The sequence below is a fragment of the Nylanderia fulva genome, unplaced genomic scaffold (assembly GCF_048542155.1).
Source record: "Nylanderia fulva isolate GAGA-0341 unplaced genomic scaffold, ASM4854215v1 Scaffold2, whole genome shotgun sequence".
NCBI lineage: Eukaryota > Metazoa > Arthropoda > Insecta > Hymenoptera > Formicidae > Nylanderia > Nylanderia fulva.
The window spans coordinates 1,587,271-1,600,707 of record NW_028190263.1 but is presented as its reverse complement, the minus strand read 5'-3'; the positions used below and the strand labels follow the sequence as shown (position 1 = coordinate 1,600,707).

The 13,437-nt window shown below is 41.1% G+C and overlaps 2 protein-coding genes across 5 annotated transcripts in view; one reads left to right on the top strand and one right to left on the bottom strand.

Annotated features, from left to right (window-relative positions):
• LOC114945338 (uncharacterized) overlaps window positions 1–13,437 on the top strand; it is a 103,581-nt gene that overhangs the window by 46,724 nt on the left and 43,420 nt on the right. The window contains exons 1-3 of one of the 2 annotated variants that reach the window (XM_085481947.1): window positions 5,059–5,103; window positions 5,408–5,638; window positions 5,749–5,799. In XM_085481947.1, the coding sequence (XP_085338073.1) occupies window positions 5,489–5,638; window positions 5,749–5,799 (201 nt within the window). In that variant the 5' untranslated portion in view covers window positions 5,059–5,103; window positions 5,408–5,488. Of the gene's footprint in view, window positions 1–5,058; window positions 5,104–5,407; window positions 5,639–5,748; window positions 5,800–13,437 lie in introns of those variants that run through there. The other variant, XM_029321505.2, reaches the window with a different exon arrangement.
• Optix (optix) overlaps window positions 271–13,437 on the bottom strand; it is a 46,510-nt gene continuing 33,343 nt past the window's right edge. The window contains exons 2-3 of one of the 3 annotated variants that reach the window (XM_029321501.2): window positions 1,806–2,204; window positions 271–1,561 (exon numbers count right to left, since the gene is read on the bottom strand). In XM_029321501.2, the coding sequence (XP_029177334.1) occupies window positions 1,144–1,561; window positions 1,806–2,204 (817 nt within the window). In that variant the 3' untranslated portion in view covers window positions 271–1,143. The remainder of the gene's footprint in view (window positions 1,562–1,805; window positions 2,205–13,437) is intronic. The other 2 variants (XM_029321503.2, XM_029321502.2) reach the window with 2 other exon arrangements.

The window sequence follows — 13,437 nt, the reverse complement described above, 5'->3', positions numbered from 1 at the left end:
ATATTGTAGTTAGCAGATAGTGTTAGCAGTTTGTTGTATTCTCATAAAATGTGATTATGGAGAATATATTATTACATATTATTATATAATAACATATGTATATACATACACATATAATAATATAATTAATATATATGTTATTTATATAAAGTCGAAACCTATATTAGATATATATATGTACATATATCTACATAGGATAAAAATCATATATATTATTATATATTATATAATAAATAAATTTATATATAATAAACATAATAAAATACGTTTTCCAAAATTTTCGCTACTTTTGTGAACATCCTTAATGAATCGATTTCAATTCATTCATAGAGAGAATATTAACTAGAAAGCGGCACTAAAAACTATGAGACTCACTGCATCTGGTTCTTGGGCTTCGACGAACGGACGTGTCGGGAACATTTAACGGAAGTTATATACATACCCTGACCGATTGACTTTTTTTTTTAAATCCGAGAGATTGCACTTATTTAGTAGATTCGCACTCACTTCTCGAAGCGTCTATTCTGTCCTCGCGTTTTATAAGAGCGTTACCGGAAAATGATTTCCTCGAATGAACTGTATTGCCACACATCATCAAATAGATTCTCCCTAAGAGATTTATAGCGTAGTAGCTTTTCGAGCAAAACTTTCGGCAATGTATCTACGTATTGATATTGTTGATTTATCTTCGCATACATGTCGATCGTTTCTAAGCTTCATGGATGTGCTGCTTTCCGGTGATGATGCTAATTGATGTTGTCGCGGATGAAAGCCATCTTGAATAACGGTTCATCTTACAGCTATCTTTGAATAATCTCTGTGCGATAATTTCAAATATATTTATGGATTTTGTATCCAGCGTCACATGTTAGCTCTTCACAAAACTACGAACTGTTCTCCAGAAAGTCGTATCGCGCATCGCGTTTACACTTAATAATTTTCCTAGACACAATAAAATCTTTGCCATATCTTGCGCTTCGCGATGGCTTTCCCAAAGTCAGATTAACATTCGATCGATTAGCTTTCCCGCCTTCACAATACCTCGAAGTGCTCGCTCGCGACGTTACCGCACCGATAGTTCTTTCTCGGCGTAAGACGATCGTCCGTGCCAATGACGTCCTCCAATTTGTCGTCCTTGTCGTATCACGCGGGCGAGAACGGTCTGTGGATTTGCGGTCGTGGATTCGGCAGCGGTGGCGTGGCGACCCTTATCAGCCCCTGACCTTGGGACTGACCCTGAGGCGTCGGCTGACGGGGGGGCGGACTACCCCGAGAAGAGGGGGTGTGCGGACTGGGTACAGCCACCCTCAATGGACCGGTGGCCGATAGATTCGCCGGTATCAGTGGTGGACTGTGGGCCTCCGATAAACTATCCGATAGGCGAGATAATCCACCGTCGGATAATCGCGACGTTTCGGATATCCTGGATATCCCCTCGGACAGCTGGTGTTGGGGGTGCGGGTGCGGGTGTAACAGTCCTTCGTGCGGATGGAGTCTTGGCGGCGGTAGCCCTAGCGAATCTGGCAATCTGTAATAGAACAGAGAAAGAACTGCATTTTCTCTGGAGAAAATACAGTTTAGCAGAATCGCGATCTATTATATGCGACATGTTATTGTAATAATATGCGTATGTATGTATATATAAACACACACACAATATCTCGATAAATATATATATATATATATATTTATATAGAAATAATTTACCATTTTTTTAATTATATGTATGATAAATAGCGAGGAAATAAACAAGAGAGTATATTTCGAAAATTTCGTAAACGAAAAAGACAGCTATTAAAACTTACCTTGATGTGGGATCACCCCTGGGTCCTACAGCTTGAAAAGGGCTGGACTCTGCGAACCTAAAAATTCCTCCACCCGCCATATTGGGATGATTAGGCTGCGGACTGTGCGGTGCGAATCGGAAGTTCGTTGGCGGGAACTTGAAAGCCGTCGTGTGGTTGAATCGAAAATGCGGTTGCGTAGGATCGAAACGGAAATTCAAGGAAGGAGGCGGCAGAGGTCCTAGGGATCCGAGAGGGACCGGGGATGGTTGGTGACTCGGTGGCGGCGAGGAACTCGGCGACGGCGGTGAAGTTCCTCCGAGAGAAATGTCGGAGTCCTCGCTGCTGCTGCCACCGGGTCCCGGACTCATAGTGCGTCGCGCGTTTCCGTTTCCTTGACCTGATTGTTGCTGCATTCTGCTGCAAATAATCCGTAATTTACGGTTATCGACTGACATTAATAGTAGATTGAACAAATATTTAAAAATCGTCAGACGCTTGTCGTGAATTAAATTATCTGATTTCTTGGCGAATGAAAAAGGTAGAGAAAAATGTAGCAACGTAAAAATCTGTTTTGCAAGAAAAGTAGTAGTAATATAGCAGTAATGATCATTTATTTAGTAATAGTTTAGAAAATCTCGGAGATATACCTTAAAAAAAATATTAAAAATAAGAAACATATGAAATTACAGAACACAAGGTAAGAATAATAAAAATTATAATTAGAAAATGTCGCAAACACGTAAAACATTTTTTCGTTTTGTTACGAGGGACGATCTTGGCTAAGAATAAAAATAAAAAAATGTGTTAGCTTTAGACTGCTTGGATTCTCGTTGCGAGAAGACGCGCACGGAAATGTGCGCGTGTGGTCGCGATGGGAATTTTAATTCGTTCCCGCTTTCGAGGTAGCACACTGTAGGGGTGGATGTACATACGTAATGTACACGTGGATGTGTGCACGCGGTGCTGAAAACACTTTGTTTCTCCAGTCATCGCCGCGGAGAGCGCGGCCGTAATTAATGAGCGCGTTCATCCTTCCCAGCTGAGGAGGCCGAGGATTCACGGGAGAGTAACGACGATTCTCTCCCGACGACGGTTCTCGCATAAAGGAGGGATCCACCTCATTACTCGGCAGATCACGGACAGATACGGAAAAACACGGTAAACTTCACACGCGCGCCGCGTGTACGCGCAGAAATGACGGATGACCGTGCGTAACGTAACCGTGGGCTCGTCGACTGCAAAAGGTGCATATTACGCCGGTAATATTTTCCGGCGATATTAAGAAGAGCATCCCTTATGGACATCTTCTCAGGAGCAATTAAAGAATTTATGTTGCTCCGATTAACTCATTGTATACGGATCTTGAGACTTTATCAACCTTATTGGTTCGATGAAATTTCATTGTGCATGATGAGACGGCGGATGTTGAGCACTCGCGCGGGATAAACTTCCGGAAAACGACGATCGACTCGGTAAATGTCGTCCGTTACTTCGGGGGCAAACGCGATCGTGTTTATTGTCTATTGATTCGCGAGAGGGAAAGAAGAATCGTTCATAGGGATGAGAGAAGCGCGCGCGAGAATCGAGAATCATTCGCCATTCTGCTAAAGACAATGAGACGTCGCGGTCGTCTTAAAAGCCTCTCGGCCGCAGATCGATTCTAGTAGCGGGGCTTCCGAGATCCTCTCCGTATTTTCTTTGCTAATCGAGTCTCGAGTCGAGTCCGTACTGTTACCACGGTAACGCCTCCTCGAGAGGCGGAAACGTCGAATTGTTCGTTCTCTCTCTCTCTCGTGATCGGGGAAAAAACCGATTGCGACGAATGGTAAGTTCGAGGCGAACCACTCGACTTCCTCCCCGAGAACGCGCGCTCGAGATGCAGATCGATCTCGTCCGCGATATATATACATCGATAGGTTTTAATCTTTTTACCTAGAGGCTGGTAATAACACGTTATAACAATATTCTCATCGTGTGGATTAAATTTTTTCGACGCACGACGTTTGATTACAACGTCGCGCTCTTGTGTAATTATAAAATAAATTTTAAATATAAATTGACATTTTTCGCGAGCCTTATCGCGCTCGAAGTACGTTTTCGCTCAAGGTTACTTAATTAACATCGCGAGAATGTAGCTTGCATTTTATGATTCTACGTGAATATTCATGCAAGCTTCCTTTTCATCGCGCCTGATGGCACACCCGGATAGATTAATACGCGCGGAACCCAGTGAATCCTTCCAACGCGACGGTGCCGTTGAAATAATCTCTGATCGTAGTACAGAACGTAGGCATACGTATGCTGAAGAGTTAAAAAGGTACGCGATGTGTGTTAATCAGATGGAATAGCGTCATGCTCTTGCCAACGCAATCGGGACTTGATCGTCCTGGCTGAATTATACTCGTGAATAATGAAATAACCGACTGTGAATACGCGCCGTTCGATTTTGATTTTGCACGAGCATAATCGTGATACAAAAAAGACAAGAGGTTGTTAACGCGTAATTCAAGAACTCCGCTTTCATGTAGAAATTCAATTCCGTTTTATTATTTCTATATTTCTTTTATTATTTTATATTTAATTAATTTTTAATTCGTTTATCTCTCGTTTATGTATTATTTAATATCTCTATATATATGTGTATATATGTTTGTATAAGAGTTTTTTCTGTGTGTGCGAAGCTGGCGTCCAATTTCGTGAAAACTCATAAATATAAATAATTAAAAGTTCTGACTTTATTTTTAATAGCTCAAGAGTTTTTGATAGTTTGAATAAACAGTTTTGGTCATTTAAACCAACTTCACGCAGTGTTTCACTGTCTCACTTTGTCTTACAAGATTTTCCTTATCAGGATTTAAAAAATGTATACTTCTACACGAATTCTAAAAAGAATTCTGCGTTCTAAAAGCAAAAAAAATCTCGTGTCTAGAGAGAGTTATACATTTAAAAAGAAATTGTTAACTTTAACTAACCTTATTTTTTTGTGAATAGAAATATATATTAGTGTTTAAGTCAAATGTAATGTTTTGTGTATTAAATTTAATATATTATATTTAACAAAAATATTTGTATATGTTTAATTAACAAATTATTATTTAGCTGAAAAGTTTAGTCAAGTTAACAATTTTTTTTAATGTACTTATTCTAAAACTATATCTCCGAATTTTAATTAGTCATTAATATTAAGTATGGTATTGCGCGCGCGCGCGCGCTATTAGAATGAAGTTGCCGATGTTTGAATAGCGAATAGCTTCGGCTATTACCGAAACGCCGCGCGTACCAGGCAGTTCGAGCTGCGTCCCGCTGTGATTGATTAGTAAGCATAATCATTTCTAACCTTTGTATTGTAATATTTATCAATCGTTTATCACAATTTCAACGTTCACATATAATCATAATTGTTTGAAACACGCATTTCGCGAGAAATTCGATGCAAAATCTGTGTCAATGGTCAACATAACCTAAACTAACCTAACCTGATCTAGCTGTTTTCGCGCGCGCGAATGTGTTGCGATCCGTGGATATCTATCGTTAATTCTGGCTTACATATTTACATCATGTATGTATAATGCGAAATAATAAGATCGCTCTAATATATGTATGTATTTTATTTGTTACAGGCAGCATTGCCGATAAGCTGTGTGCGAGTTTGTCCGCGAGAATCTCGAAGTCGCATCGTTTTTCCTCAATGTACGCGAAATATGCGTGCAAATCACGCGTCGTGTCGGTCGGGAGTGCCGTGTAAAGTTTCGAGCGATCGTAATTATTCGTGTTTTCGCGAGTGCTACGAAGGACCAAGAGAGGAGGAGGAGGCCCAGGGAGGCATCGGGCAACAGCGGAGCAATTGTGAGGTATGCAAAATAAAAATATTATTTTCTAAACTGCATTAATTGTTTATGAGATATTCGAACGTTTCCACACTTTTATGTGTATATACATAATTTGAATATTTTGTTTTCAGATCAATGTGTTGCGTGCTGTATACTACAACTCCGATATTTCACGTATATCGGTGAGTGAGAAATTGTTTGTTTCATAACTCATTTTTATAACGATAATGGGAGTGTCGGCGTCTCATTTCACATACACGTTTTTCTCCCATTTCTCTTTTTTATATGTGTGCGCCAGTTTATATGATTCATATTTTTTGAAGACGTCATATTTTTTTAAACGTATTTTTAAATCTCTTTAATCTTATTGATACGAGTTGTATTTTTCATCTTGCTCCTTTCGTTTTCTTTTTTTGTCCTTTCACCCACGCTTTCGTCTTTTTCTTCGTCATCCATGTTTTTATCTCCGTATGCGAGACATTCGACGCGTTTTAATTATGCTCCCGGACCGTTGGCCTTTATCTTCGTCCTTTCACAAGATACCCGCACGAGGCGGTACGACTTATTATGTGCCAGGGTCTTACAGAGTCCCATCCCACATATTCCACAGCGATCGTCTCCATTGAGATCGTCTTAATGTCGTGGCATTAAAGCGCGCAGACTCAGGTGTCAATTTTTCGGCATGCATAAAAGAAACATTAAAGCCCTATACGGTGCGAATTATATACACCGCGATCTCTGCGCTAATTATATTCTGACGAGTGACAAATTGAAAGATTTTTGATTGAACGACACATGAAGCAACAACAATGTTATCCATATTAGTATACTGTATTTTATTTTTTATATCAATTTTATATCAAATTTATTTCACTTAACAGTAAGCTACTTAAAATGACATCTTGAGTTACGACAAAATAAAATGAAATTAATTAAAATATTAAATTAAAAAAAAAATATCTTCCGATGTGGCTAATACTTGACAAATTTGAAATTTGAAATGTTGTATTTTTTTATTGCGACTTGAAATATCATCCTTGACATTTAACTGGTATTTGAGTCCCACTCTTTAGTATATAATAATTGCAGTTAGATATTGCACTTAATTATCTCTTAGTCTGGCCATCTGTATCCTCAGCTCATTAAATCAACACATTCGTAATTCTTATTTGACAGAGTTATTACTTATGAGATTTGTAATATATTTTAAGTATTTCTACTTCGTTCATATACAGAATATATAAGAGCGAATCTTTAATGGGAAAGCAATTACAGAGTAATTTACGATCAAGTAATGTTTATGCTGGTTTTCCCCATCTTCGGAATTAAATTTTTCATCCATTGATGTTTAGAAAAAGATTAATGAAGAGCCGTGTATTAATAATTAATACTCCAATAAACAAATTTTTTGTAAACTATCTTAACTCAGAAATTAGCATTGATAATATATCATTTACGAGATAATATAGAAGTTAACGCAGCTTTGACAGAAAACGTGTCTGTTTATATCGTTCCATGATTTATCAATCTTATATTTATTAAATCATAAAACGCTTACATACAAAAATACAAAAAAATAACTGGTTCGGAAATTTATACGAAAAAGAAAAAACCAAAATTCGTTTGTACGAATTGACAGATATATAAAGACGCGAAGCGAACTCGATTCTTCGTCGCGCATTCGCTCTTCCGCCTGCACTAAAAACGATTTCGTACGCACTTCGTTATGCATTTACGCGTCGCTCTCGCGCGCGCGGATTCGCGTGGCGAATCGCAGTGCCGAAAAGAGCCGGCGCGATAGCAAAGGCCAACAGGTGACGTTGTACTTTCGGCGCGAGACGCGGCGGTGATTAAAAAAGAAATTCATCAGCGCTGCTGCCGGGGGAAAGTATCAGGTGCAGCGGGACAGAGAAGGAGGAGGAGGAGGAGGACGGTGCACTGCCGCCGTTAAAGTATTTATGCCGCATGACGAGTCACTTTTGGAATCCCGCCGTATATTATAAAGTATTATGCACGGGGACGATGACCAGGGCTCAAACCGTGACGGAAGCTACTGTAATTACGCGCAAGATGGTTGTGCCCGGCGTTGGTAGCTCTCCATTGATCCCCGATTGAGGAACACGCGGTGAAAGGTGCGCGGCTTTTGTCCCGGGGGAAGACAAGTGTCCCGGCTTTATTCGAATTACTCGGAATTACGTTGAGAAATTGCGTCGCCGTCGCGCCGTCCTCGTGATTCTCGCGACAAATTACGTCCCCGTTGCCCGCATGTGATGTACTGATGAGTGTTCTTGGAAGATTGACGTTGAAGAATTAGCATGCAAAGTGGTACGACACAGGATATTATATATGAATGTACCGTTTCTTTTATTATTTAATATTAATTATCAATCGCGCGCCGCGTGGTGGGTTAATAATTGAACTTTGATTTGTTTCTCAAACGCCTAGCGGAATAGCTGCTGGCGCGATTATAACTCGCTGAATCAGTGCCAGGGTATTGTTTGCCCCACTCGACCTTTCGAGCTGAAATCGTGATACTGCTGAATAGTAAATGCCCAACCCAATCCTTCCATCTCACGAACGAGTTTGTACGATTTCTATTTTTTTTTTTTTTGCTCTTACAACGTAAAAAAAAACAGCGATCGATTTCAGACCGATATCGTGAGCGGATCTATCTTAGAGTCGCGAGAGACTGACGAGGGGATATCATTTTAACAAAATCTACCCCCCGTGTCAGGGGACACCGTGAATTTCGTGCACTGTAGTAGACCACCTCCCCGCCTTCGCCCTCCCCTTCGACCCCTCGTTCGGACCAACCCCGTGCCAATGCTAAATACCCGTTGCGCACAATGGAGTACATATCGTTCGAGAATCTGAGCCATGCGAAGTCCTCCACAAAAGGTAACTGGATACCGGTACGAGGAAGAGATGGCATGTGAACAGAGATCCCGCGATTCCAAGGGAGGTTACTACGCGAACCCCTCGTGTCTCTTTCTCTCCCTTTCTGCGCCTTCCCGCTCTTTCCGCCTTGTTTCGCCCTCGTTTCTCAACTTCTTTTTTTCGACGCTAGCTCATTTTTAATAGCCGCTAATAGAGACGTTAAAACGATACGGGTCCTCTTGCTCGACTCGGAACTCGATGCTCAATTCTCTCCTCGCTTTCGCAACCCTTTCTTCGCCCTCTCTTTCTCAATCTTTCGTTCGTTGTCACCCTGCTTTCCTTGCTCATGCCTCCGGAGAAAAATGTGTTCCATCATACATGCATACATGTACAAATTTCTTGAAGAATTGTAATCAAATTACAATTTAAGTTCGAGAAAGATTATTTGAATATTTGCTCCCTATTTACCAATTTTTTATCTCGTGTTTTGAAAAAAAAAAAAAAAAAAAAAAGAAAAGATTAATAGTAAAAAAAAGTTACACATTCTACGCTATAAATCAAACGTTATCATTATGAAAGCAGGGCGCGTAGAAATAAAGATGCATCCGCATCGTGCATCTTATCGCGCCACCTTTTCGCATCTCAAGGTTACATTAGACGGATAACGCACGCTCGAGACAAAGGAAGAAGGGTTCTTGGTTCGCGCGCATTACGCCGGAGATGTTTCAAGTGGCAGCGCGACGAGAGCGAGGCGGCGCGGTGCATCAGCGGGACAGGTAGCCCATGATTTGCAACATTTTTATCCGGGCCAACATCGGGAGACGCGCCTCTTTGCCGCGACGCGACGACGGGCGCGTTGTACCGGCGAGAGGAGCGAGTGTGCGGTTTGCATTTTCTTTAGTCGAGCCTCCCGGGGTTGACAGGCCGGATTCTTTCCGTCTTTCTGTCGCCCTTTCTGTCTCGGGAGCTCTGGGAGAAACCGGGCAAATGTTTGCTCGCGAACAAAGAGTATCCACTGACGTGGCGACCTCACTTGTTCCGCCGTCGCGTAGCCAGCCCCCGCGGGGCTCGATATATGTTTGTGAAGATTTTTAAGTCGGCGTGATGCACTGAAAACCGATACCCGGTCGATAGTTGTCTCTTGGCGGCTCCGTGATCGGGCGGATAGGCGAACGTTTTTTTTTTTCTTTTTTTTTTTTTTTTTTAGGCGAATTTCTCGTTTGTTTGGGACGGGAAACGTTTCACGACCCATACATTTTGTAGAAAATGAGAACTTGTAAATCGATATTTACTCGACTGCATGGGCGTTCGCAGAATTTTTTCCAGCAGGAGGCATAATTAATGTTTTTTTATTTTTTCTTCTTTCTTCTTTCTATTTTTTATATTAAATATGCAAATAAATTCTAGTGTTCAAAAAGAGAGCAAATTCTTAATTTTTTTTTATTGATTCCAAAGGGGGCAAGTGCTCGACTATCTTCTTTATATGATGAAGCCTTATATTTTTTACGTCGTAACGTATTAATAAAATGTTTGTACATATTTGCATTAAAATTATACACGTGGCTATATTGATTGACATTACTTTGACTTAAACTTGATCATCTGGTGTAAATTGAGTAGTATAATTTGCGATACGTTATCATTTGATATGTAATTAATAAGAGATGAATGTAGCTACTAGCAAGTTATTCCAGTTATATTGATTCTCGTATACATGTTGAATTTAATATTATTCAAATTATAGGTTAACGATGAGATATGATAGCTATCGCATTAATTTTGCAATTCATTAATCTGTATATTGTAGTAACACCGACCTTCTCGATGTAAATATTCGAGATAAACATTTCGTAGCAGTCTGAGAAAAATATGAACAAAAGAAATGTAAAACTTTAATTAAACAGATTTATTATTAAACCGAAGATATTTTGAAGATATAAATGCAAATCCACACTTATATATACGAAGCATTATAAATTTCAATGTAAATTTAAATTTCGTTCGCGATTTTTAAGCCATTACGATCTCATGATAATAGTCTTGTTGCATTAGCAAAATAAGCATCGCGCGTCTCCTTCCCTTTCGAAGGACTTGCGCTCGTTGACTAGAGACGACGACAAACATTTTCCTACAGGAGTAGACATGTTGAGTGTTTGCGCAGGCTTTTGTACGAGGTTTCCTCGGCATTCTTCGTGGGAAAAATCTCCGAAAATTAAATCCCGACCCTAATATTTCATAAGGATACGTGGTCAGCACTAATCCCGTTGTCTCTCTCTCTGTCTCTCATGTCCATCTTTGGCGGAAATTACCCTCGGTCCCATTCTCCGAAAAATTATCTGTACGACGAGAAAATGTTGCCTGCGCTGGAGCGAGAGAAACGAGAATAAAATGCGTACTTCTCCGCAAATTTTAAACATATCCGGCTGCATGTCTCGTCCGAGTGATCGAGAAATCGACAGGTTAATGATTCGGAGGTCCGCAATCTAGCTATACCTAGAGTTTGAAAATTAGGAGGGGTCGTTTTGCGTGGCTTTACACTGATTGCGGATCTTGTTTTTGTTCGCTTCCGTGAATCTTACACGACGCACTGATGCACATTTCTTCCAGTATTTCACAGTTGATTAAAAAGAACGCGGATGAAAATACTTAATGAAGTGTATCGAGTAAACTAACAGAAGATCTTCATACGCGAAGCAGAAAAAAATATTAAATTCACGGTTATGAAATTTAATATTTAAAATGAGTATATATAATTTTATTCGATCTCTTTATGTTTGAGAAAATTCTTATAATCGAAGAACGATGTACACATTTTTGACAGTAACGTAGAAAGAGATTATTTTCTCTCGTACGCTAAATTTCGTTTCGGTTTGCTGTTCGAATTAGAGTATCTCGCGCGTGAATATTCACGGGGACACGTTACGCTGCGGAATTCGGCGTTTCATTTAATTTAATGACCCGTTCCGGAGGAGAGGCGGTCCGTACGCGTACATCAGAAATCGCTCGGTAAATAATTAATATGTAATCAGACTCCGTTTGTGTGCGCGAGAGCGGTAGGAACACGAATGCCTCGTCTCATGAGGTAGCAGGGGCGCCATCGAGGCAACGAAGGGTGTTTGCCGGCAAACACCGTGAAGGGCCTCTTAACGTATCCTAAACGTGTGCGTAGGGTTCTTTTTGTCAGGCGAGGTGACGCGGTAGATGGAATCGGAGAGAGAGAGAGAAAGAGGGGTAGCTGGAGAGACTAAGAACTTACGATGTTCATCTATACTTGCTTTTCACATCGAATTGACATGGAAATGGAAAATACTTTGAGAAAAAATGCAGCTCGAGATATATATTCTTCGGCTAACATATTCTCTTTATGTTATACTTTTTTTACTTTCAACTTTGTAAAGTGGCTTGATTTATCTGGGTGTAATAAAAAAAAAAACCTCGATGGAAATTTACTATTCGGTGCAGTTATTTTCTTGACGCGACTTACGTTGATTTATAGTTTCCAAGCAAAGTCTCAGTTACTATATAACCCGGGAGTGTATTTCGAAGGAGCTACTTTGTAGGTGGTCGCTGGCGGAACAAATTCGAAACTGTTCGCGAAACTCGGGGAAACAGGACGAGATCGAAAGAGCCGCTACACAATCGATGCCTCTCAATTATCGCATGACGAGAGGAGAGGAGAGAAACCTCAATGGCATCCGATTGAGGCACGCGCCGTCGCTTAGAGGCTCTCCGAGGTTCGAGGGCCCTCGAATCGATTCAAGTCCCGTGGCACACTTCGGAGCAAATTAAGTTTTGCTCCTGAAATATGCTCTCTCTCTCTCTCTCTCTCTTTCTTTCTGCGACTCTCGTTCGTCGTGCTCGCCCTCTGTCTCCGTCGACGATCTTATTTCGGCGGCGTTGCGAATTACCGCGAGACGTTTATTTCGCTCGACGGAATCGAGACGCGGTCAATGAAAATTCTCTGTGGTCCGGATGAATAGTCTGTTTTCTTGCGCGATAAAAAGTGAATAAGAAACTGGTGGTTTTAGGATTCCTCGTTCCGGGATTACAAAAGATATAGCTACTTGGAAAGGAAAAACAAGTTTTTTTAGCGCGACAGCGAAGGTTCATTTAGAAAATATCATTAATAGCCAATATTATAAATCTTGAATCGACGGAAAGATAGAAAATAATACATAGCAGATCCTTCCTCATCCTTCTAAAATGGAAAAATATAAATAGTAGAGAGTGCTTATTATCTCGAAAATAGTACGAATAAAAAAGTTGTTGGCCTAGTTCAAAAATGCAGATTCTTTCGTGGATATTGCTGAATAGGGAAAGTCGGGGTGGCGAAGAAGATTCGCGGGCGCAAAAAGAGGAGACACAACCTCCGGTAACTTTTCGCTTGCGCCGCGGCGCACGCTCAATTAACTATATTCAGGGAAAAAATTCGCCGTCCAAATTCTGCGCGACAGCCCGTGAAGAGCGCGGGCTCGTGTTCATCACGATCGAGAGTCATCGGGAGGAAAAAGTACGAGGAGTCGTTGTATCGTTTTTCAAAGAGCGTCTTCTTCCCCACCTCGTCTCGTTCGTTTTCTCTCCTCCTAATCGCGACTTCTTTTTTCCTCCCCATATAGCGTCGTCTATCTCTTCCGTCTGTGTCTTTTTGTCTCCTTCGGTACGAAGAACACCGTATATGTATACGCCGCGGTTGGGGTATAAGATTTCACGTGTATACGCAGGATGGATCAGATTGGCCTGGCCTTAAGCCGTCGCAAATTACCCCGTAAGCCTTTTAGTCGTCGTGTGTGTTTAGCTGGCTGCGCCCTAGACGCTGTCGCCCTCTCTCTCCGCCTTTGGCCCTGCATCCGTCCCTTCTGTTGTCCGCCCCCCTCCCCCTCCCCCTTTCCCTCCTCTTCGCCTCCGCGCGCGTTATTATTTTGTTGCTCCGTAATATTCTCGAG